At 38.9% G+C, this 24,989-nt stretch overlaps 1 protein-coding gene across 11 annotated transcripts in view; it reads right to left on the bottom strand.

Annotated features, from left to right (window-relative positions):
* The window catches only part of cep350 (centrosomal protein 350), a 55,003-nt gene that overhangs the window by 7,047 nt on the left and 22,967 nt on the right, over window positions 1-24,989 (bottom strand). For 5 of the 11 annotated variants that reach the window (XM_065248436.1, XM_065248438.1, XM_065248433.1 and 2 more), the window contains 19 exons: window positions 15,392-15,636; window positions 14,772-14,932; window positions 14,523-14,633; window positions 14,250-14,390; window positions 13,177-13,307; window positions 12,915-13,016; window positions 11,744-11,904; window positions 11,418-11,620; window positions 10,947-11,134; window positions 10,282-10,369; window positions 9,474-9,620; window positions 9,202-9,359; window positions 7,044-7,166; window positions 3,293-3,534; window positions 2,982-3,181; window positions 2,517-2,679; window positions 523-683; window positions 230-366; window positions 61-143 (listed from right to left, as the gene is read on the bottom strand). In XM_065248436.1, coding sequence (XP_065104508.1) covers window positions 61-143; window positions 230-366; window positions 523-683; window positions 2,517-2,679; window positions 2,982-3,181; window positions 3,293-3,534; window positions 7,044-7,166; window positions 9,202-9,359; window positions 9,474-9,620; window positions 10,282-10,369; window positions 10,947-11,134; window positions 11,418-11,620; window positions 11,744-11,904; window positions 12,915-13,016; window positions 13,177-13,307; window positions 14,250-14,390; window positions 14,523-14,633; window positions 14,772-14,932; window positions 15,392-15,636 — 2,945 coding nt within the window. The remainder of the gene's footprint in view (window positions 1-60; window positions 144-229; window positions 367-522; window positions 684-2,516; window positions 2,680-2,981; window positions 3,182-3,292; window positions 3,535-7,043; window positions 7,167-9,201; window positions 9,360-9,473; window positions 9,621-10,281; window positions 10,370-10,946; window positions 11,135-11,417; window positions 11,621-11,743; window positions 11,905-12,914; window positions 13,017-13,176; window positions 13,308-14,249; window positions 14,391-14,522; window positions 14,634-14,771; window positions 14,933-15,391; window positions 15,637-24,989) is intronic. The other 6 variants (XM_065248441.1, XM_065248435.1, XM_065248437.1 and 3 more) reach the window with 6 other exon arrangements.

A 24,989-nucleotide genomic window follows, 5' to 3' on the forward strand; every position in this document is an offset into this window, starting at 1 on the left:
ATAATGCATTATGTATATATTTGATCTACTTTATTGCGATCAGTAGAAAAGTTATTGTACCTTTCTCAACCGATGTCTCTGTTGGTGCTTTTTCCAATTTCTCGGATTCTGTGACAATCTTCCAGTTTTTGCTAGTCTCAGGTCTGTTAGATTAAACAAGTGCAACAAACATTAGTGAAGTGAGGGAGAATGTACAAATAATTAAACAAAGCTAAATCTCAAGACTAACCTCTGAAGCGGAGGAGGTTTTATTCGAGGCTTTTCAGTTGCTGACGTGGGAGTTTTAATTTGGGGTTTAGTAGTTGGAGTGCTGTCAGGCTCTTTACTCAACTCAGCCTTGGTCTTCTCAATAAAGTCATTGTATGACTGGGGAACAAACAGACTCAGACATTAACACAAGAACATGCTGAAACCTTTCCATTGTAATCAGTTATATAAAGAATGGCTTAACTTAATAAATAATCTATGAAAGGCTGCATAAACTTTCATACAAAACAAATTCAGAGATTGCAGGTTGCTAACCTCCAGTTGTTTAAGAAGACTAGCCTCCTGAGCCTTCAGTCTTTCTTTATTTCTCTTCTTCTGCTCCTTCTTCAGCTGGTACACCACTGATTTCCTCTTCCGGAGCTCATCCTTGAGGGCACGAATGCGGCTCTCAACATCACTCTGATCTGATGCCGTCTCTAAGACAATACAAATAAATACAAAAAAATTTACACAATTTTGCTTGAGAAATATTAAGTATCCAAATTCTTGGGCAGCATTAGAGTTTTATAGTCCCCATATGACTAAACGCAATACAACAAGTTTAAAAATGTGACAGTTTTGGGGGCGTGTACACCAGCGCACACCAACTGTGGGCGCGTTTGCCAGCGTTTCATTAGGTAAGTGCTTTGGTTCCTATCATACTTCTGTTTTGTTTATCAGTCGTTGTATAATGTACTAGTTGGTCATTGTGGTATTTGTCCTGCCCCTCCTCCACCGTGATTGGAAGAATGAGTGAAAAGTGACCAGCTAAGTGTTACACCCATTTAAAACATCTTAAACTCTGGGTGCTCGGCACTGAACGCGGAAAAAAAAAACGTGGACAAAACCTGCAGGCTGCTGCCGTTTTTGAAAAGTGCGTTGCTTCCTTTGAAAACAATAAAAAAATATGCTGGCCGCAGGCAAATGCACATTGGTGTACACAACTCAAACATTATACACTGCAAAAAAAGACTTTCTTACTTAGTATTTTTGTCTTGTTTTCAGTAGAAATATCAAAAAAATTCTTAAAGTCGCCATGAAACGGAAGTAGCGACTGCTTTATTTTCCCCGTGGTGACGTATATCCGAATGAAACGGCTTTTGAGATGAAATAAGGCAGGGCTGGATTTGAATTTGTCCATCGAGATCTGATTGGATCGTTTGAAGTTGGGTCGTGTTGCTAATTGCTAATCGCTGCGATCTTCTCCCGGACCCCGCCCACCTGCCATACTTTTGACCGGAAGTGAAGAGAGATCGTTTTGAGGAGGGGAGGAGATTTGCATTTTTGATTAAAGATTATAAGGACACACAAATTTAAAAAAAATAATGAAGCTCACAAATAAGTCATTTGTTAATAATACCACAATATTAAAAAAATATATATAGTTCTTCATTTCAATTTCATTGCGACTTTAAATTAAGATGCTTTTTCTTGATGAGCAAAATGACCTTAGTAAATAAGTCTAGTTTTAAGACAAATGATATACAATTTAAGTGAAATTGTCCTTAAAACAAGCAAAATTATCTGCCAATGGGGTGAGAAAAAAATTTGTGAAAAAAAGATTTATTTTTTCTTAAACACTTAATTCAAGTAACATTTTCTCACCCCACATTGGCAGATATTTTGCTTGTTTTAAGCACAAATTCACTTAAATTTTATATTTTATTTGTCTAAAAACTGCTATTATTATTTTTAGATATTTCTACTGAAAACAAGACAAAAATAAGTAAGAAAGTCATTTTTTGCAGTGTAGATGAGTAGCACAACATCATCTTTCATACATGAATCAGTTTAAGGGAAGATAGACACATCTGTGCTTTTCTAACATGACTAAGCGCTTTGAGCCCGAGAAGTGCAAACAGCGCTTAACACAGAGCATTATACTTTGCTGGCACAGTGTTACTTTTCTTATGCATACACCTCACCAAAAGATGAAAGGGACTGAATGTGCCAAATAAATAAACCTTGCGATTAAAAAATAACTGTGTAGATTGCACAGTAAGAACAATAATTTTGGCCTTTTTGCATGAATAAAACAAACAGAATTGCTGAAAACATTTAGTTTGAAAAAATATTAGGAATCAATAACCTTACAATCAATCAATAAACTTAAAATCCCTCCTTTCAAAAAGTTGAAATACTAAAATTTATGATCAAATTACTTTGCCAAATGTCGCAAAATACAGCCCTTTTCTAAGAGTTATCTAGCAAATGTAGATAAATGTAAAAATCTTTTTGGAAGCAGCCTACTACCAAAGTAAGGAGCTTACCGGATGGAGTGGCTGAATGGGGGTCACCGGTGTGAGGGTCGCTAGTCTTAAAGCCAGAGTACACCTGCATTCTACTGCTGCTTCCGCTGGTGCCAGCGACAGTGCCAGCCTGACTACTGTCTTGATGTCGAACAGAGCTGAGGTTGACTTTCCCTGGAGGTGACTGCCAACACACAAATACACACACAGTAAGAGTGATCCAAGGTCAGGACATGCATATCACATTCACCAATCAGAGCTATAAATCATCAAACTAAAAAAAAAACACAATGACGGACACAAACACAACTTTGGAGTTCTTGTAAGAGGCATACAAGTTCCTACTCTCCATATTAGCCAATGGCTGACAATCAGCTGACCATTGTGACCCAGTTGATCAAGTAGGAATCATACATTTGCTCTAAATACACATTTATGACCTGATACACATTATGTTCAGGGTCTTCAGGCTAGCTTAATTCTCACCTGTTTGCCATTTGTAGTGTGAGACTCAGGAGAGTAGAGGGTTTCTGGGGCAGGGCTGCTGGTCGGATGTGGAGAGGGGAGCTCAGAGGCAGGCCCGTCTGAAGAAGGGCTGGCCAGCTGCTCGGGAACAGACAGATCTGTGTGCACGCTGGATATGGACAATGCAGGGGAGTCGTCTTCACTGACTGCCTCTGTGGGACCTTACATACAGAGGCACACATGCATAGTTAGATGTATTGGTTCAATACATAATCTACTACATATTAGTATCACTTCTCTTTCACACCATCTTATTTAGTGTTTTTCTTCACCTTGTCCTCTGGACGACTCCTGTCTACTACTGGTCTTACTACGCTCGCTTTCCCGGCTGCGCAGCTGCTGCTGCAAAGCCATTTTAATGCGCGGCTGCTGCTGTTTTTCCCATGCCGCCAGGGCCTGTTTCTCCATACGTCGCACTTCTGCCTCCTCTGCATCCAAACGCTGCCGCCACTCCAAGAGTTCCTCCGCATGTTTGCGCCTTTGCATCAACTGTTGCTCTCTCTTTGTTAGAAACCTGCAGGAGAGAGAGGAAGCGAGAAAGACAGCACGCAGAATAAGGGAGAGAGAGAGCGGGTAGAGAAAGGGAGAACAAGACTTTGTTTAAAGCAAAGTGACACTTTAGAGATGCACCACCACAAAAAGCAGGCAAAGCAACCTTTCTTATTCACCCAGTTAGTCTCACTTCCAAGACGGTGAACCCGTATCACACTCACAATAGCACTCATATATACTCACACACAATCCAAATCATGCTTTTACAAAATAAGCATGGCTCCACATGGAAACACACAATCATTTTAATGGGGGAAAACCGGCAAAAGGCCCTCTTGTGTCTTTATTCAGGGTAAAACTCATGCATTTAAACCAGCTAATGGGTGATTAACACTCAAGCCAACCCAGGGTTTGACAAACAATGTTATGCTTTTGTCTCTATAAATGGAGAGCTTGTTTTTAAAGCTATTTTGCGGTCAATAAAAATAAATCTTCCAGGATTTGAGTATAAATCAAATGTGGATTTGTGATATAGATACAAGGCAATATTATCTGATATGCTAATGAAGAGCATTAAAGGGATAGTTCATCCCTTAAGTTGTTCCAAACATTTATACATTTCTTTGTTCTGCTAAACACAGATACATTTTGTTTTTATAACCAAACAGATCTGGGGCACCCTTTACATCCATAGCATTGTTTATTTCTACAATGAAAGTCAATGGTGCCCAAGATCTGCAGGGTTACAAACATTCTTTAAAATATCTTGAATTGTATTCAGCAAAACAAAGAAATACATAACTTTAAGGTGAGTAAATCATGACAGAATATTTATTGTTTGACTATCCCTTTAAAGGAACACTCCACTTTTTGAAAATATGCTCATTTTCCAGCTCTCCTAGAGTTAAACATTTGATTCTTACCATTTTGGAATCCATTCAGACGATTGCCGGGTTTGGCTCTACCACTTTTAGCATAGCTAAGCATAATCCATTGAATCGATTTTTCGATTTATCTTTTTTTTTTAAACGTGGTCGATTAAAAATCGATTCTCAAAGAGCAGAATCGATTTTTTTTTCATATTTATTTCTGCAAACATTGAAAGGAGGAATGGAAGCATTTTAGATTTCGCAAGCAAGATGTGTTGTGGCTTTTAACTCTTTCCCCGCCATTGACGAGATATCTCGTCAATTAAGAGAAAACGCTTCCCCGCCAATGACGAGATTTTCCGTCTTTCCGCAATACCGCTATTATCCACCAGGTGGATTTCTGCAACTTTTTAAAACCGGAAGTATTGCCCTATGGCAAGCGGCTGCATGTCCGTGTCTGTTTTAAAAATCGCTCTGAATGGGATCTCTATGAATAGTCCGTCACAAAAATGGAATTATCTCTGCTTTTTGCTCAAAATGTGGTGTTTTTGCAGAAACCTACCCATATTCAAAAGCTGATTGCAAAAGAACCACTGAATGTAGGATGAAACGTTTTTTGTTTGTTTGAAAGCAGAGGGTCTGTTCTTTCATTTGGTATATTGTATGTTTATATATTTAAAGAAGAACATTTTAAGAAGGCATTAAACTTTGGTGAAAATCATGAAAAACGCTGGCGCTGGCTGGCAACTTTTTTTAAAAACGCTGGCGGTGAAAGAGTTAATTTCTTTTTATTAATTACCCACTTGTAAACTGCTGTTCACTTTTTTTTATTAATATAGTATGTGTATTAAATCTATATTCATTGAGTTGAATCGAGAATCGAGTATAAAAACCTACCTGAGAACCGCAATCGAAAATTTAATCGAGAATCGGAATCGAGCCGATAGCTTGTGAATTGAAATCGAATCGATCTGGAACATCTGAATCGAAACCCAGCCCTTAAAATAACCAAAGAGTTTCAATATTCTTTCCATTTAAAACTTGACTCTTCTGTAGTTACATTATGTGCTAAGATCAACAGAAAATTAAAAGTTGCAATTTTCTAGTATCTTTCAATAGCAGGGGACTATTTTCGGCTGCTGCGTAATATCATTGCGCCTGCTGCAGCCATCTTACGGCAGCAAAGTCCTTGATTATTACGATAATTTTTATCTGCCTAGAAAAATCACAACTTTTTTCAAAAATCTAAATTTTTCCGTGAGTCTTAGTACACGATGTAACTACAGAAGAGTCAAGTTTTAAATAGGAAAAATATAGAAACACTTATTTTTTAGTGCGATGCTAAATGGTCTAATCAGGTTCAATGGATTGTGCTAAGCTATGCTAAAAGTGGTAGCGCCAGACCCGAAGATCGATTGAATGGATTCCTAAACAGAAAAAAAAATCAAATGTTTAACTCTAGGGGAGCTGGAAAATGAGCATATTTTTTAAAAAAGTGGAGTTTCCCTTTAAGCTGAAAACGAACTAGTTAACATTTTTAATGTTACAATGATTTTTATAGTACTACTTTTTGCAAACTGTGCCAATTGTCCTTCACTGAAGCCAGTTTTTTCTACGAAAAATAAATGGCCTTCATGCATCCTGGCTTTGGTATGGTTGATCAAACTCGCCTGGCTTTTTATTGAGGTTTAAGATCATTAAAAACATGTTAGAGAAAAACAGATGGCTTTATCTAAAAGCAATTGTCTTGCCTTGTGAATACAACAGCCATCTTCATCGAACCATAAATTCTATTATGTTGCTTCAGTCATATATACTCATTAGCTCATCACGGGCTACACTTATTTAATCAGGGGCTGGAGTTAAGATTTACTGTGGCCATTGGGCAGATGAAGAAGTCCTAAACTAGCATTATTCAGGGACGTACGATACATCAGTCTGCCCGGCCTGTCTAACGTGAGATATTCCTCTACGTCTCCACTCACCACAACACCAAGTCCTAGGACGGATTAAACGGGGACTCTTCTATGTGTGTGGTGCATGGATGAATTGTTTCACTCCAAATTCCAAAGGAAAAAAATTGATTTTGCAAAAAGACAAATGAAATACAGCCTTGATATTTTTATCTTCGGAATTTGAGGTGAAATACGACCTGAACGTTGTTTTGTAAGATGGTACATTTAATCAAAACTGACCACTAGGTGAGACCAGATTTGAAAGGATCACACCACATAGAGACAAAAGACAAAATACCCCCTCCAAAAAAAAAACATTTAATCCACCATAATTCAAATGAGTGTGATCTTTGGCTTTTGGATTTATAGTAATCGTGACCATTAGCACATTTTTACAAGGGAAATCTCCAAAACCACAACATTTAGTTAAACATTTCATGCAGAATAAACTAATAAAATAATAATTCCCAGTTTCAGAGGTAATAATTAATTAAGTAGCTTAAGCCAAAGAATCATCTCATTTCAACATGGTGTAGCTGGTTTGTATTCATTTATTGCTCATCGCATTCCACTTTTCCAAAATGTAACCCCACCAAACATTCCCAACCATCCCAGCTGTAGCAGTGGATGAACAAAAGCATGCTCCATGGGAAATAGGTGCCATGAAAGGGTTAGGAGTAGTAGAGGGGGATTGTGGGTAACTGTACCTGACCAATTGGCTGTAGATAAAGAGCTGGAATTTGGGGTGGAGTTTTGGAAGACAGACAGACAGATAGGCCCAGTGATGAGCCGTAAAGACAGAGAAGAAATAATGGACAGGGGAGCAGTGTCTAAAAACACAGGAAGAAAGAGAAGATTCGACAGACCGTCAGATGAGTGAAATATCAACAAGGGTGAACCCAGAAATGGACAGATTTAGAGACACAAGTAGGTCGAGAAAGTTCAACGTGTGAAGAAGACACAAACGAAACATACAAATATGGAGAGAAAGAAAAAGAGAGAGATTGAGTGAGTGAGTAAATGTGTTTTCCTAACTATGCAAACAACCAATCAGTGACCGTTAGCAGATAACCACATGCTGCAACTTAACAAGTCAACACTGAGCATCGTACATAAAAAAAACATCTCAGAAATGATCAAAGACAGAAAAGTTTAAGGGTCTGTTATTAAAAGGCAAGCTTTTCCTTTCATCTGCATATGGTCTTTAAACATTTACTCTATCTGCTCGAGACTGTAAAAAGTCTCGTGAAAACCATCGGGTGCAGGTCAATATTTAAAAAAAATATATATATAAAAATACACATATGAATCAAAGTAAATTTTTAAGACCGTTTAGATTGTTTTGTGGCATTTTTATTATAATAAACTAATTTTGAACTGTCATAAAAATAAATCTCTTTGTAAAACATATATTTTTATTTATCATATTTGTCCCTGGACCACAAAACCAGAACCATAAGAGTCAATAATTGAATAAATTAATAAATAAGCTCTTCTTTGATGTATAGGGTAAGACACTATCTGACTTAGATTTAACTTCCGAATATCTGGAATCTAAGGGTGCAAAAAAAGTAAATTTAGAGAAAAAAATCACGTTTAAAGTTGTCCAAATAATGTCCTTAGCAACACATATTACTAATCTTAAATACATTTTTGATATATTTATGGTAGGAAATGTACAAATTATCTTCATGGAACATGATCTTTACTTAATATCCTAATGATTTTTGGCATACATTTTTTGATAATTTTGACCCATACAATGCATTTTTGCATATTGCTATAAATAAACCTGTGCGAATAATGATGGGTTTTGTGGTCCAGGGTCACATATGTTTTTTATTATCTGATCTGGTCATTTCTACATTAAATTGTTCTTAACATTGCTACATCTGACATCCTTTAGTGATAGATAATACTTTTGTGATTCATATTTTTGTTGGTAAATACATTAACTGAATTAAATACACTGAATGAAAAAGTTTGGCACAAAAATTATTTCAAAAAACAATGTAAAGCATTATCTTTGATTTTATCTAAAATCGGATTACAGGTCACTTTGGATGAAACTCCGGATAAAGAGTTTATTGGACAGACCACTGGATAATTGCAGATGAAAGGGATCATCAAGCTGTTAGTGTTTTTAGAGAGAGAAGTGAGCAGAAGCGTGCGAACGGTGCTATGATCGCAACTCGGCATGTGATTAGTTAAATCAGACAAGCGTGAAATCCATCCCTCGGTGAACCAATTTTATTCACACAAAAATGTGTGTCAGTGCTATTAAAAAAAAACTTTCTACACAATAGCACCACTCTCACCAGTTGCCGAGCTATGATGGTAAACATAACATGTTGTCAAATTTGCCCGAGTGGCTAAACATAGACGAATGAGATCACATACAACAAGCAGAGAATTTAGAGATCACGTAGAGGTTATGAAGCACATTTTAACAACTAAGGGACCATTTCAGGATAGCAATAGGGTCATTACTGACTGATACATTTGGTTGGCACTTCCTGTTTACTGGTGGCACAGTATGTCTATCATAGATGTGAAATTTATTATTAAATTGGTTGAGGGAAAGGGGCATTTTCCTGCACAGAGCACGCTTGTGTTCAAAACAACGATTCTTCATATGGAATTCAGTCAGCTGTTAAAAATGACAAATCTTATTGTTTAAGGAAATTAATAAATGATATTAGTAGGATTAGCAGGTCAAACTGTAAGAACCCTCTGTTGTATGGACTTTTGCACATCTTTAGTATGGTTAATATAATCAATGTTCTGATTTTGGCTTTTAAAAACTGAAACGTTAGCGAGGACAGAAGAGGGATAAGAAAAAAATGTGCATGAGTGCTTATTTACTTCTCATCCATGTGAAAGCGCATCTTTTTTAGTTTCTCCATGATGCTGCTGGTTTCACTGCCTGACACAGACAAAGGGGAGGGACTACGTGTCTCTGCATCTGTCACTACGACGCTGGGTGGACCAGACTCTTGTGCTCCACCTGACACAGGTGATTCCTGCAAATATAAGTTAAAAGATCAGTTCACTTTTAAAAAAGCTTTAAGTACCATGTTAATATTTCTCAACGAATGTTAATATTTCTCAAAGACAAGCTTCTTCACAGGACTGACCAGGTTTGGCTCTCCAGCGGTCTTCAGTCGCTCTTTCAGCCTGAGGGTCGAGTGCCTCATTCTTTCAATCTCCTCCTGCTGTTTAAGGAGCAGCTGTCTCTCTCTCCTTGCTGCTTTATTGGCCTCCTGTAGACGCTTGATCTCTGCCTGTGAGACAAACATCATCACAGACAGTTTTAACAATTGTTAATGTGCTATGCATGGGATTAATATGTACAATATATGTATATATTATATTTGTAGCTTAGAGCAGAGTTTTTTAAACTTTATGAACGCAAAATATGAATCAGGGAAAATAAGTATTTGACACATCAGCATTTTTATCAGTAAGGGGATTTCCAAGTGGGCTATTGACACAAAATTTCCACCAGATGTAGCCATCAAGCCTCACTTTATTTCTCTTTATTTATTATGACTCAACTTGTATACTTAAATGTTCTGATTTCTTTGTATAAATTCAATAGTTGGCTTGATGGCTACATCTGGTGGAAATTTTGTGTCAATAGCCAATTTAGAAATCTCCCTACTGATAAAAATGCTGATGTGTCAAATACTTATTTTCCCCACTGTATCTATTTATCTATAAAAATATGTAAACTCGGTTGGATAAATAGTAATTTTCTTATTATAAAAGAAAGCATATTGTTTCCAAATAATTGGCAAAAAGTAGATTTTTACGATTTATGTTTGGTCATTTATCTCGGAAAGAGCCCAGTTTGAAAACCCCCGACTTGGTGCATTTTCTTTCGAATATAATCCCATAATTCCACATATATTGTGCAAACGCTTCAGCCTGAAAAACAATCACCTGTTCCTGCTGTAGTTTCATTATTAGGCCTCTCTGTTTCTTACGGAGAGGTGGCATCTTATCGTCTTCTCCTTTATCTCTGAGACGCCTGGAGATGACAGACAGTAAAGTAATAAATTATGGCACGTCATCACACTCATATTTGTCTTAAGAGTTTATGGGTTTGTTTCAACACTGGAAGATCCTGCCAAAATCCTGCAAAACAAAACTGCATTTGCGATGTACTTAACTTCTGTAATGTGACATGTCTGAATGAAAGAAAATATTCAATGAGAAGGACTGAGACACTTAAATAATCGCATCATTTAATTTAAGCTATGATATCATTGGTTAATATTTTCTGCTCGTCTCTGCAGCCTTCCCTGCATATACAATAAAATTAATTTCAGAGTCATTTCAGTAAATGCTATGCGCTTCCGAATAATGCTTTGATTTAAAACAACTAACAGTGCATTTAATCTATATATATACTTTTTATGTATGTTCCCTGGAAATCAAACCAGACTTTGCATTGCTAAAAAAATGCTCTTTGCATTGCTAACAAAATGCTCAACTGAGTTACAGGAACTACAGCTGAATTGCTAGAGCTCATTCAGTTATATGATGTGATTATGTTCGGTACTAATGTGACAGTAAGAATGTGATAACGTAAATGATTGTCCTGCCTTTTCTGATGTTCCAGCCATGCCAGCTCAGCGTTGGTCTTTTCCCTTAGGGCTTTTTGACGCAGACGAAGCAGTGAACTCTGGTGCTGAGCACGAACCTCCTCCTCCTTCATGTGCTGCCGCACCAGGTCCATGGTGAACTTGGAAAAGCTGTCCTGACCGCTGGAGAAAGGGATGCTGCCATCCTGCTGTACATCGTGTTTCGGAAACAGACAAGAGCAAAGTCATGAGCACAAATAAGCACAAATAAAGATTCAACAACCAAAAAAACTGGACAGAATCAGGAACACAGCAGACGTCAGCTATAGCACCAGTTAATATTTTATTTTTAAGGTAAATGAGCCTAAATGAAATAGAGGAACTTTTTCAAAATTATCCAAAAAATAATCCCAGTCATGATATGAAATGAAGTTGATACCCAATGCTTCTCTATTAGTTACACAAAGGAGGAGAGCTGACAGGATCTCTCACCTTTGAACCGTCTCTGGGGCTGGTTTTGTCTTGGTTGTGGTCATCATCAGACTCAGGGTGAGGACTGTGCTTCCTGTCCAATGATTCACGACGATGGGCCTCAGAGGGCAGAAGAGAGCGGAAAGACTTTTCCTCTCTCTCATCCTCAGTCATGAAGTCTTCAAACTTTGCAGAGTACTCTGTGGCGATTGAGGCACTGTCTGCTGATGGGAGAGAACAGAAACACATTTAGTGGCCAAAACAAAAACTATAAAATAGCTTATAATTCAACTATTACGTCAGGTCAGGTCATTCACTTTACTCGTCTCAAAGATACCAAGCTTTACCTTTTTCCTCAAGCACGCTGTGTATGCTGTCTGAGTGCAGTGATTCATCAACAGCTGTGTGAGCCAGATCCTCCACCGAACTGCTGCTCCGGTCTTTCTGTAACTTCTCCTTCTGATCAGAATGTGATGGACTCAGCTGGGTGCTGCTGCTGCCCCCACCACTGAAAAAGAGCAAGGTGAAAATTGATAATTGTCTAACGTATACCATATATCCAATCTACATTCCATATTTGTGTTCTTAAAGAAAATTCAGCTCGAATTAAAGGATTAGTCCATTTTCTTAAAAAAAAAAAAAAAACTCCAGATAATTTACTCACCACCATGTCATCCAAAATGTTGATGTCTTTCTTTGTTCAGTCGAGAAGAAATTAAGTTTTTTGAGGAAAACATTCCAGGATTTTTCTTTAATGGACTTTAATAAAACACAACACTTAATAGTTTTTTTCAACAGAGTTTCAAAGGACTCTAAACGATCCCAAGCGAGGCATAAGGGTCTTATCTAGCGAAACGATTGTCCTTTTTGACAAGAAAAATATTCACTTTTAAACCACAACTTCTCGTCTATCTCCGGTCCTGAAAAGCGCCAGCGCGACATCACGTAAATGCGTAGTGACGTAGAAAAGTCACGCCTTACATAAATGAAACGCACATTTTGGACCATTTTAAACAATAAACTGACACAAAGACATTAATTAGTATCATTCCACATACAACAACGTCGGAACGGTCCTCTTTCGCCACACTTTTAAACACTGGGGCGTAGTTTCGCGTTCGTCCTCTGTGACCTCTTGACGTATTGCGAGAGGGCGCCATGGTGCTTTTCAGGACCGGAGATAGACGAGAAGTTGTGGTTTAAAAGTGCATATTTTTTATTTTTCTTGTCAAAAATGACAATCGTTTCGCTAGATAAGACCCTTATGCCTCGTTTAGAGTAATTTAAAACTAAGTTGAAAAAAACTGTTAAGTCCTGAGTTAAGTATTAAGTGTTGGGTTCTATTAAAGGCCATTCAAATGAAAAAAATCCTGGAATGTTTTCCTCAAAAAACAATTTCTTCTCGACTGAACAAAGAAAGACATCAACATTTTGGATGACATGGTGGTGAGTAAATTATCTGGATTTTTTTTTTTAGAAAATGGACTAATCCTTTAAGTGTACATGAGTTGATGGTACCTGATGGTGGGTCTCCTAGAAGGGATAGACTCTGAGAGGCTGTCTGGTGGTGTCTCGCCCCCTGACTTTGCTCTCTCTGGTGACGGTTCACTATTCCAGCTGCTGGAAAGGATCCAAAACAGTGTCAACGCAGAGTGCCAGATATAAGCACTACTAGTTTTTTTTTCTCTGGTTATTTATTAAAGTATCTGGGTCTTAAGATGAAAATAAGCAGGCATCAGTATGCAAGACAAAGGACAAATGAGTCAGGTGAGATGGTAACCTGTCTGTGTGGGGGTGTGGCTGAAGCTGTTTTGAGCTGTGGTTGTGCTGTCTTTGCTGGTCATAGAGAGTTGTGGAGGGCCCAGGAACACTCAATGCTCCTGTTATCTGTGAACGAGCCAGTTCTGTCATCTACAGAGAGAGAGAGAACCAAACTTTTAACCTTTAAAATTGACTCTCAAAAGAGAGAGCTGCAATGGCTGTTCAACAGTATTTCATGTTGTTTCCTTATGTTAGGCAAAGTGTCAAAAAAGCAGTTGGACATGTTACAGAGTATTTCTGTGCCGAGTGCACTTCGCCAGGGTTCGTACAAGTTTTTTTTCGATTACAGGAACTGCTGACGTTTCAGGGGTAAGCTATACGTATCACTTCTTTTTAATGGCATTTCTCCCGAGAAAACCACGCCCTCGTGTCAATCAGCGGGAGAGCCAGAGCCGAGTCACAGGCCAATTTACAGGCATCACTTCAAGCCACAGCTTTGTTTTATATCAACAATGACACAAAAGAAGAAGTGTGTTTTTGGATGTAAGGAGAAGAAAACCAGCATTATGGAAACAATGGATGTAGTTTGTTTATCCAGGGGTAGCAGCAGAGTTTTGCGTGTGTTTGTTTAACGCTGGATTTCATTGAAAAGTCCCAACCTGGTCACGAGTTGCATGCGGTAAGTAAGACCTCTGTGTTATGTTGGAAATAGGCATGTTAATGCATATTATATAAACGACATGAACATGTAGTGAATCATAAGCTATCCAGTCAGTGTTGTATAAAGTGTTGACTCGCTCCTCCCGCAGTTCGTAACTCCTCCTTCCGAATTTTTTCGTACATTATCGCAAAGAATCATTAAAGCTGATCTGTCTTTTATAAGTCTCACAAAACTAAAGACTCTTCCGAGATATGAAGGATGTAATACTACTCAATAGGTACTCTAGATTAACATCAGAAATGCAGAAACAGCGTGTGTAATGGACGCTTTAAGAATCTTAACCATTTAAAACAAATGCATGTTGTGTTTTACTAACATAAAAAAATAGCCCGGTATTGTCTGTGTATTAGATTTTATTTTATTTAGCTCACCTCTTTTATGTGTCGTGCCGTTTCAGCTGTGTGCCTTGCGGCCTCAGCCTGCTGATTGATCATCTTGTTTGTGGATTCGTGCAGACCTCCCAACGCCTGCTGCTGAGACTTAAGCAAACTCTCTTGCAGTTCGGCATGGGCCTGCAATCAAACACACGCTTGTCAATAAATCGTGCCCAGGTAGTATATCAAACTTAAGTTTTTTTACTTGGAAAAACCTTGAACCTTCATCAAAATCTCTTCTTGTGAAATGATAACATATGGTGTAAATACCCGTGCAGCTCTCTGCCTGCTTTCCTCCAGCTGTCGCTGGGTTTCCAGGGCTTCCTGCTCTGCCTTCATCCTCAGCAGGTACAGGTCACGCTCATGTCTCTGCTGCTGGGACTGTAGGAGTCAAAGGTTAAAGATCACACACTCTCACACATGGCAACATAAGCAGCACCCTGACCAGGGCAGATGCTGTGGCAGGTGCAAAGCCGCAAAAAGGTGAGGATACGTAACGATGGGAAAGTTTCAACTCACCTTCAGAATCTGAGCGAGTGAGACTGTTTCCTGTTGAGCGAGAGAGACGCCCCTTACCCTCTCTACATCACTGAGCTGTCGTACCGACTCTTCCACTGCATCCAAGTAACTGAGCTCGGCGGACAGTCGCTGCTGCAAGGCTCCAGGAGCAAACTGCAGCTCTGATGAGGGATGAATAAAAAAACAGAATTAAAAATTCTGAAATTAACTGGTTTTAAATATCTACTTTGTAAAAATTTTATGTAACAGGCATAGTAGTGGGAATACACATGGTATGTGCTCCTATTAGACAAAGATAAATTAATGTGTTTTTGGATTAAAGACGGGGTGCATGATTTTTGAAAAACACTTTGGAAAAGGGAGTCGGGCAGAGTACCAAAACACACATGTAGCCAATCAGCAGTAAGGGACATGTCTACTAACCAACATCGTTGCCTGGGTTGCGTATGTGTGGGGCGGGTCTATCAAAAGAAGGTCCAGATTCTATTAGGGTAGGGGCATGTTTGTTTTGGTGATTTCGAATGTCAACATTGGCTTTCAGAGATCATGCACCCCGCCTTTAAACCCAACAGTGATCTGCATGTATCATAAATTCATAAACATTATCTAGAAGGTTTTACCTGTAGTCCTGTGCTCTGCTCTGGGGCTCCGTGTATGAGGTGAAGGGTTGGATTTAGCTCTGGCACCTGAAGAGGATGAGGAGGAACTAAGTGGGGCACTGTGAGGAGGGCTTGACCTTTGGGCAGACCCTCTTATGGGGGTACCATTACTTGGAGACAGCCGAGATGAACCAGAACCAGCTGGAGAACCAGCAGCAGGAGTCGTACCAGGGCTTCTGGGAGATTTCTTTCCATCAGAGGCAAGACTACAGAAACAAGACAATTTTTTAATTTTTTAAAATATGCAAGAACCAGTGCTGTCTGGCATTAATAGTGTCCGACATAAGGACATTATTACAGGCTTAAACCATTTTTTTTATCAAGAGGCATTCATGAACAAGCTATTCGGGCTGGGCGATAATGAATAAAATTCATATCTTGGTAATTTTGGGTTGAGTGGCAGTATACAATAAATAACCCTGTATTTGGGTGGAATAAAGTGGAATAAATGTTTTCATGCAGTCAAAGCCTCATGTGAGATGTCAATTAAATTTATTGAAACAGCATATGATGACAATAAAATTCAAAGAAATATGTCCAACATGCAAGCTGGCTGGAAAGCTTACATCTGACCTCAGTATACATTTTTGGCATAGCATCTGTTGCAAAAAAAAAAAAGGAGGGTCACATTAGACCATACTGATATAGACAGTATCCCAGTAAACCGTTAGGAAAAAATATCAATATATTACCAAAATTCGATATACCTCCCAAGTTATAAAATATTTTAAATACCCCTCATTTAAACAATTTAAAGATTTTGTGCTGCTGTCAGGTCAGGAAAGTGCGCCGATGACAGGAATAAGCCAAATGAATCCAGTTAAACTTTTCGCTGCTGGATAAGCCAACTCAAAGACCACATATCTGGAGGTTAAGGATCTTTAAATGCTGAACAGGCAGGAATGCACGAGGGGAATCTAACTCACTGCTTCAACAAATGCCACAGGGAGGCTCGAATGTCACACTGGAGGAAAAGATCTTCTTGGCAACGTGCCTGACCCACAGCACAGAAAACAGACTGCACAAAGAGCCTGTGTGTGTGTGTGTGTGTTTATATATGCCATCTACAGGAGACCGAACTGGGCATATAGAAACAGAAATATTGATTCTGGCTCCTCTTCACAGAGCACCCAATAATAATGGCAAACAGGAAGAGTGTGGGATATCTTGTTTAAAGACATATCCTGTATAATGTTGATTTCCGGTGACTTGCAGACAAGCAGAGAGTTAATGAAAGATGAGTGCATAAGTCTACTTCATGAAACTTTATCAAACTGCATAAGGAGACGTGCAACAAGCGAACAACTTGCTCTGGCTTTACAAGCTCCAGACTGCAACCTGCAACCAGAATTTGCATTTCTAACTAGGACTAGGGTTGCAACAACTATATAATAATAATAATAATAATACCTTACATTTATATAGCGCTTTTCTCAGTACTCAAAGCGCTTTACATATGAACGGGGGAATCTCCTCAACCACCACCAATGTGCAGCATCCACCTGGATGATGCGATGGCAGCCATATTGCGCCAGAACGCTCACCACACACCAGCTTATTAGTGGAGAGGAGACAGAGTGATATAGCCAATTAGTATGAGGGATGATTAGTAGGACAATGGGCAAGTTTGGCCAGGATGCCGGGGCACACCCCTACTCTTTTTCGAAGGACATCCTGGGATTTTTAATGACCACAGAGAGTCAAGACCTCGGTTTAACGTCTCATCCGAAGGACGGTGCTTTTTTGACAGTATAGTGTCCCCATCACTATACTGGGGTGTTAGTACCCACACAGACCACAGGGTGAGCACCCCCTGCTGGTCTCACTAACACCACTACCAGCAGCAACCTGGTTTTTCCCAAGTGGTCTCCCATCCAAGTACTGACCAGGCTCAGCCCTGCTTAGCTTCAGTGGGTAAGCTGTCTTGGGCTACAGGGTGATATGGCTGCTGGCTATATGATAAATCGATAATCAGTGTTGGGGAAAGTTACTTTTAAAAGTAATGCATTACAATATTAAGTTACTCCCCAAAAAAGTAACATTGCGTTACTTAGATACTTTTCATGGAAAGTAATGCTTATGTTACTTTTAAGTTACTTTTGGGTTACTTTTTCTTACTTTGCAGGTGTTTTTTCTAGGGATGCACCGAAATGAAAATTCTTGGCCGAAACCGAAAATGAGGAAACCAAGGCCGAAAAACCGAAACACCGAAATAAATTATTATGCCAATTATTAGTACAAATCCATTTATGGCTATCACTGTGTACTAACTTTACTAGGGGTGTATGATAGATCACAAAACTCACGGTTCAGATCACATTACAGTTTTTGAGGCACGGATCGGATTATTTTTCAGATCAGAAAAAAGGGGGTGGGGAAAATCTAATAACAAATAAAGAAATTACAAACATTTATAAAAAAGAACAAAGCTACACATTAATAAGGGCTAACATTAGCATATTAACATTAGGAGAAATATCTGCATTTTGGTTCTGCAAAAAAGTCCTCCGATGATGTAATATGACGATTTTTGCATCATCGGAGGACTTTTTTGCAGAACCAAAATGCAGATATCTCTCCTCTCAGGGGGAAATGATGAAGGGAAACATGGTCATTCAGTAATACTGCCGGGTTTCTACAGATACAAAGCTGAATGCTAAATCGGTGAAGTATCCCTTTAAGACATAAACAAATGTTTTTATTAGAAAAATAATACTTTGGAGATAATTTTGTTTATATGTGCCCTGTCAATAACAGAAAGATTTTACGTTCGCTTGTTTGCGTCTCACTCGTGTGTCTCACTCGTGTGTGCACTGTTGTGTGCACACACAGAGAACGAAGGCGAATCCCAAACAGCGCAGCATAAAAACGTTACGTTGTTTTTCATTGCTTTATTCGGCACATGTATGTTAATGGACTATACAGTATGAGACACATTTGCGCGACTCTCTCTAAAGTTTACACATCAAGAGTTCTGATCTTTCAAGGGCGTACTCACTGTGATGATCACGTCTGGACCGGACACAACCGCATGTGCCTCTGTGCGTACTTTAGCGCCTTTTTGCGGTTAAATACATCCATGCATGCATCCATGTACATGTTGCTTCAGACAAGCACGTGCAGGTCGCGGTTTCTGTTTGCGTCATCACAACATTTCGGCCGTATTGTTTATGTGATAAAAGTATTTCGGCCGAAAGCCGAAAATGCTCTTTTGGGCTATTTTCGGCCGAAAATTTTCGGTGGCCGAATATTCGGTGCATCCCTAGTTTTTTCATGACTAAAAAGTTCTGTATTCAGAAATTGCATATTTCCATTGCAAAAATGTCAAGCTCTGGTCTGAAATCTTCATGAACGGCTGAAACTGTTCACGCATAGAGTGTGTAATTCTACGTTAATACGTTCAGTTTAATGCAGTACATTAATTAAATAAATTAAACTGAAAAGTAACTCGCATTACTTAAAAAAAAAAGTAACTCAAATATTAATGTGTGCATTTATAAAGTAATGCGTTACTTTACTCATTACTTCAGAAAAGTAATATTATTACATAATAGGGGTGTCCTCGACTAAGGATTTACATATTCGAATCAGAAATGTCGAATCTTTCTATAGTCGACCGATAGTCGAATCATCTATGTTTGTGTGCGTGGGTTGGGAGGGGGCCAGACCAGGTACAAATTGGTAACTTTTATTTTCTTTCACAAGCAGCACACACAAACAACTAGGGCCCTATAAAATCCGTTTTATTTTTTCCCAAATTCCGTTTTATTTCTTCCCAAATTCCGTTTTCTCCGTTTTAATTTTTGCAAATTCCGTTTTATCCGTTTTAAATTTTGGCAATTATATTTTTTACCTTTTACTTTTATTTTAGTCATTAAAATAGTGTGCCTTTAATGTTTATGATTAAAATGTAAATGATTTGGGGGAAATCTGGATAACAGGATTACTTAATGACTATAAAAGATGCATTTACACACGCACATGCACATGCACACGCGCACACACACAACTCAATTCAATGCATTGCATTGCATTGTTTAGTGTTTTTGCAGGAGGCTACAACAAGGTGTCAAAGCAGTGGTGCCTTCAGAAGTGCCTTAAACACATCAATCCAGCGGAATATTTTATACACAATCGCTTGAAATGCATATAACTTTACAAAAATACACAGGATAGTGAATTAGGACAGAATGAGCACGCAGCTCTTTGCACGTGCGAGCGAAAGAGAGACAGAAAGCGGCGCCATGATGCAGGTGATTATATTTTAAATGCGAGGGATAGTTAGTTTGCCTCAGCTCGCTTGAAATGCATAAAACTGAACAAATACATGAGGATTTGTGTTCGCACTTTGGACAGATGCGTGAGCGCGTGCACGTGAGAGAGGTACAGTGAGACAGACGTGGATGAGAGAGTGCATGTGTCTTTGCGCTCACCGTGAACAGAGTGTTGACAAAACTTCCAAAATAACAGTTCTCCGGTCACAAAAAGTCATGTGAGACCTGCTCGGAACTAAGTGCTTAGCGTCGAATTTCTTAATTTTTTCGCTGACGAAAGCAGAGTCGTGGAGAGCCGCTTCGCCATGGTTTCAGTGTTTTGGAGGGGGTCTGAAACGACGGGAGGGGGCGTGTCGCCCAGATTTAGTTCCCCCGGTCTGCATTTCCCCCAGACATACGTTCGTCTCCCACACAAAAACATAATTTTATTCAAAATAAGTAAAATTCCGCGTTAATACTAGATTCCGTGTTAATTAGCCAATTCCGCGATTCCGTCCGCGATTCCGTGATCGCGGAAATTAAAGGGCCCTAAACAACTTTCTGATAAAGTGACCAAAACTGTCTTTCAAGTAATAAATGAAGACAAAACTGACGATGCATTTATATATATTTTTTTAAGGTAAAATGTAAGGCAACATTTGTTTAATTATTCCTCATAACATTTTAAAGCCACGATCTACAGAACATCACACAAAAATACATTTTGATAACTAAACCTAAAAAAATAACAAAGGTGATCCTGCCCTGGAAACTCCGGCTACAATTAAGTGTTTTTATTTAATTTGGAGATAGTGCGTCAAAGCAGTCATGACCAAAAAAACCAGACAAATGAGAAATGACAAATAATTTGTGATTGTGACTGTAAGTGATAAAAACTAATCTTTATTTACAATTCATTAAACGTTAATTTATAACAAGAAAAACACTGAAATTAATTTTTTTTTGATTTTATAGACAATACGCGTTATTATTTAGCACAGAAATACCTGCTTGCTTGCTTTGACTTTGATCATCTCTGTATTCACTTTAGATACAGAAAGACCGGATGATATTATTTATTTCAGGAATCTCTTTGCTATCATTTGAAAGTGATCACCGACCGACCATATTATTAAATCACAAGAAAGACATTCGTGTCAGGCAGAAATAGGTTCGGTGCAGATTTCCGTTTCATCACCGAAATAAAAAAAACGGCTTACCTGTTTTGTAGTTTAACTTTTGACAAGATAACACCTCTGTTTTAAATACATTTTAAAAACTTATACTCGTCGAAAAACATCCGTTTTTTAATGTTTAGTTTGATGAACTCCTAAATATGAGACGCAGAGCTCCTAGCCCGTTCGGCTAAATTACATGCGCAAACATGGCCAGCACGCAATAGCGCAACATCGATACAACGAAAAGCTATCCAAAATTTACATACTTAAATTAGATCAGAATTTACGTTTATAATAAATAATTGTTTTTAATAAAATAAGGTCAGAAGTAACAAAGTGCAGAAGAAATATGCAAAATGCCTCAAGTGCACGGAAACAAAACACAAGCCAAATAGTTAAATCAGATAACCCAAAGTGATTTATAAATAAAATAATATATAGAAATTATTAAAAGAACGAAAGGCATAATATAATTTGCCAGCTTTGTCTTTTAAATGTAGAAACAAAGAGGCAATGGTTTATTAACATAGAAACCTCTTATGGACGTGTAGCCCAGTCACAGGGGTTGTTGGATTTATAAACGCATTTTAAAAATATTTATTGAAAGCTGCTACTTCACATATTATTTGTAGCATTATCATAATATGCAGTATATTAATATATTGTGAGAAAGCTGTTAGAAGTATTCCCTGTAGTGTCAACCCCGGTTCTAAATATCTTTAACTCATCGCTAGAAATAGGATACGTTCCAACAGCTTTCAAACTAGCAGTTATTAAACCGCTGATTAAAAAACCACAGCTTGACCAAGGAGAACTTAATAACTTTAGACCAATCTCAAATCTCCCTTTTCTTTCGAAAATATTAGAAAAGGTAGTGGCAAGCCAGTTACGCACATTCTTGACAAATAATAGTACATATGAAAAGTTCCAATCAGGATTCAGGCCCCACCATAGCACAGAGACAGCGTTGCTTAGAGTTACAAATGACCTCCTATTAACATCCGATCGTGGTGAAATCTCAATTCTTATATTACTAGACCTTAGTGCAGCATTTGACACAATAGACCACAGAATCCTACTCAATAGACTAGAAAACTATGTTGGTATCAGTGGTCAGGCGCTAGCCTGGTTTAGGTCATATCTAACCAATCGCTATCACTTTGTTTATGTAAATGAGGAAGAGTCATATCACTCCCTGGTTAAATACGGTGTACTGCAGGGATCAGTTTTAGGTCCTATCCTGTTCTCGTTATACACGTTACCCCTAGGAGACATTATCAGGAAACATAACATAAGTTTTCACTGCTATGCGGATGATACCCAGCTTTACATCTCCTCGCATCCCAGCGAAACACACACGTTTTCTAAGCTAAAAGACTGCATTAGCGATGTTAGTGACTGGATGGCACATAACTTTCTTAAGCTCAACTCCAATAAGACAGAGGTACTTATTATTGAACCAAATCGCTACAAACATAATATGTCAGATTACAAATTGCACATAGATGGCTGTACTGTGGTGCCATCTTCCACGGTTAGGAACTTAGGTGTGATGTTCGACAGCAACTTATCCTTTGATAGTCATATCGCCAACGTCTGCCGCACAGCATTCTTCCATCTTAGAAATATCTCAAAAATACGCCATATGCTGTCTACATCTGACGCAGAGAAGCTTATTCATGCTTTTATGACCTCTAGAATAGACTATTGTAACTCGCTACTCGGGGGATGCCATTCAAATCAGGTCAACAAGCTTCAGCTAGTTCAAAACGCTTCTGCAAGGGTACTTACTCGATCTAAGAAGTATGACCACATAAGCCCAATTCTGGCATCTTTACACTGGCTCCCAGTTAAATATCGCATCCAATTTAAAATATCACTAATCACCTACAAAGCTTTAAATGGCTTAGCACCCTCATATCTTAGAGAATTACTATCAGAATACAATCCATCACGCACACTACGGTCGCAAAATTCAGGCCTATTGATTATCCCTAGACTATCAAAAGTGTCTAAAAGTGGAAGATCCTTTTCCTACTTAGCCCCTAAGCTCTGGAATGATTTACCAACCGATGTCCGAGAATCAGACACAGTCGATCATTTTAAAGCTAGACTTAAAACTTTTCTCTTTTACAAAGCATTCGCATAATTTGTCTAGTAAAGGTTCTTAACTCGCAATAGTTATTTTCACGGAACAAAGCACTCACGGTCATAACACAGACCAACCAAATAAATAAATAAAAACCTTTTCTGCATGAACACTTAAAATGAATTGCATTAAATAGTTTGCCACCGTTTGCCACTGAACCTGCATTAACGACGACAGTGGGGCTTCCGGCCTTAGTCAAACGGTTTGGCACGTATGGTCGGGTTGCGATTTTGGTGCTTTCGTGTGTCGTGTGAATAGTATGCCATACAGACCCGTTTGCCACTGAACCTGCATTAACGACGACAGTGGGGCCTCCAGCCTTAGTCAAACGGGTTGGCACGTATGGTCGGGTTGCGATTTTGGCGCTATCGTAAGTCTTATGAATAGTATGCCATACAGACCCGTTTGCCACTGAACCTGCATTAACGACGACAGTGGGGCCTCCAGCCTTAGTCAAACGGGTTGGTATGTATGGTCGGGTTGCGTTTTTCGCGCTTTCGTGTGTCTTGTGAATAGTATGCCATACAGACCCGTTTGCCACTGAACCTGCATTAACGACGACAGTGGGGCCTCCAGCCTTAGTCAAACGGGTTGGCACGTATGGTCGGGTTGCGATTTTGGCGCTATCGTAAGTCTTATGAATAGTATGCCATACAGACCCGTTTGCCACTGAACCTGCATTAACGACGACAGTGGGGCTTCCGGCCTTAGTCAAACGGGTTAACACGTATGGTCGGGTTGCGATGTTTTTGGCGTTTTCTCCTGGTCCTGTAAATGGTATACAATATAGACTCGTTTGCCACTGAACCTGCATTAACGACGACAGTGGGGCTTTAGGCCTTAGTCAAACGGGTCGTCAGGTTTCATTTTCTCTTAAAGATCGGAAGGTGACCCTTATTTACCATATATACCCTCGCATTGGGTCCCCAATTTGCTAAATCCTCAACTGTGGATAACATAATTATGCCGCAATATTTAGTCTGTCTGGAACTAAGCTGAGTTAAACCACATCACTGTGTGACACTTCAATACATATGAACGGCCGCTACGCTAATACGATTTTGTTTTTCTCTCCCTGTCTCGTCCTCGACCCGGTCCCGGTGGATGTGAAAGTCGGCACACCTCTGATCTACTGGCTGTCCTTCAACGTTATGCCCAGCTGATACCTGACCAACGATCACCGGCAGAACCGCTTAATCTCCGCTAAATCTCCATTTCCGTTCTCCCAAGGGTTTTTCCCTCCTAGGACTTATTTTTCCTCGGATAAAAGCCCGGGGTTTTTTTTCTCCTAGGGGGTTTTTCACCCCGGGGAGGCAGCCTTTTTGGGCTTTACCTAGCTTCCTCTTCTATACGTTGCTTTAGTAATACGTGCAATTATAATATTGAGTCATAGCCGCAGCAAATTTAACTGCTCATGCTATCATGTATTTTGTTGTGCTATCTGTCGTTTTCTGTGCTTTTCACTGCTTCTATTTATGTAAAGCTGCTTTGAAACAATTGACTTTTGTGAAAAGCGCTATATAAATAAAATTGAATTGAATTGAATTGAATATGTGAAATCAGATAATGTGTGCACCCATATACGGCCAAAATTGAATGATCCTCACTTCATAACACATCTGCGACGATTCGACTGTGAGATTGGTAGTCGAATCAGGCTTCTCCTATCGATGCATCGAACCTCGACTATTCGGAGTCACCCCTATTACATAATGCACGTTACTTGTAATGCGTTACCCCCAAAACTGTCGATAATAATAATTATTATTAAAAGAGTGTTCAACAACTTTCTTTATTGATTAGTGTGGTCTGTGATATTACTAGCTAGGGGTGTAAATTGGACAGTTAACTCTTTCCCCGCCATTGACGAGTTATCTCGTCAATCTGCAATACCGCTATTATCCACCAGGAACTTATAAAAACCGGAAATATTGCCCTAGGGCAAACAGCTGTATGTCCGTGTATGTTTTAAAGATCGC

This window comes from Paramisgurnus dabryanus, chromosome 11 (assembly GCF_030506205.2).
Source record: "Paramisgurnus dabryanus chromosome 11, PD_genome_1.1, whole genome shotgun sequence".
Lineage (NCBI taxonomy): Eukaryota > Metazoa > Chordata > Actinopteri > Cypriniformes > Cobitidae > Paramisgurnus > Paramisgurnus dabryanus.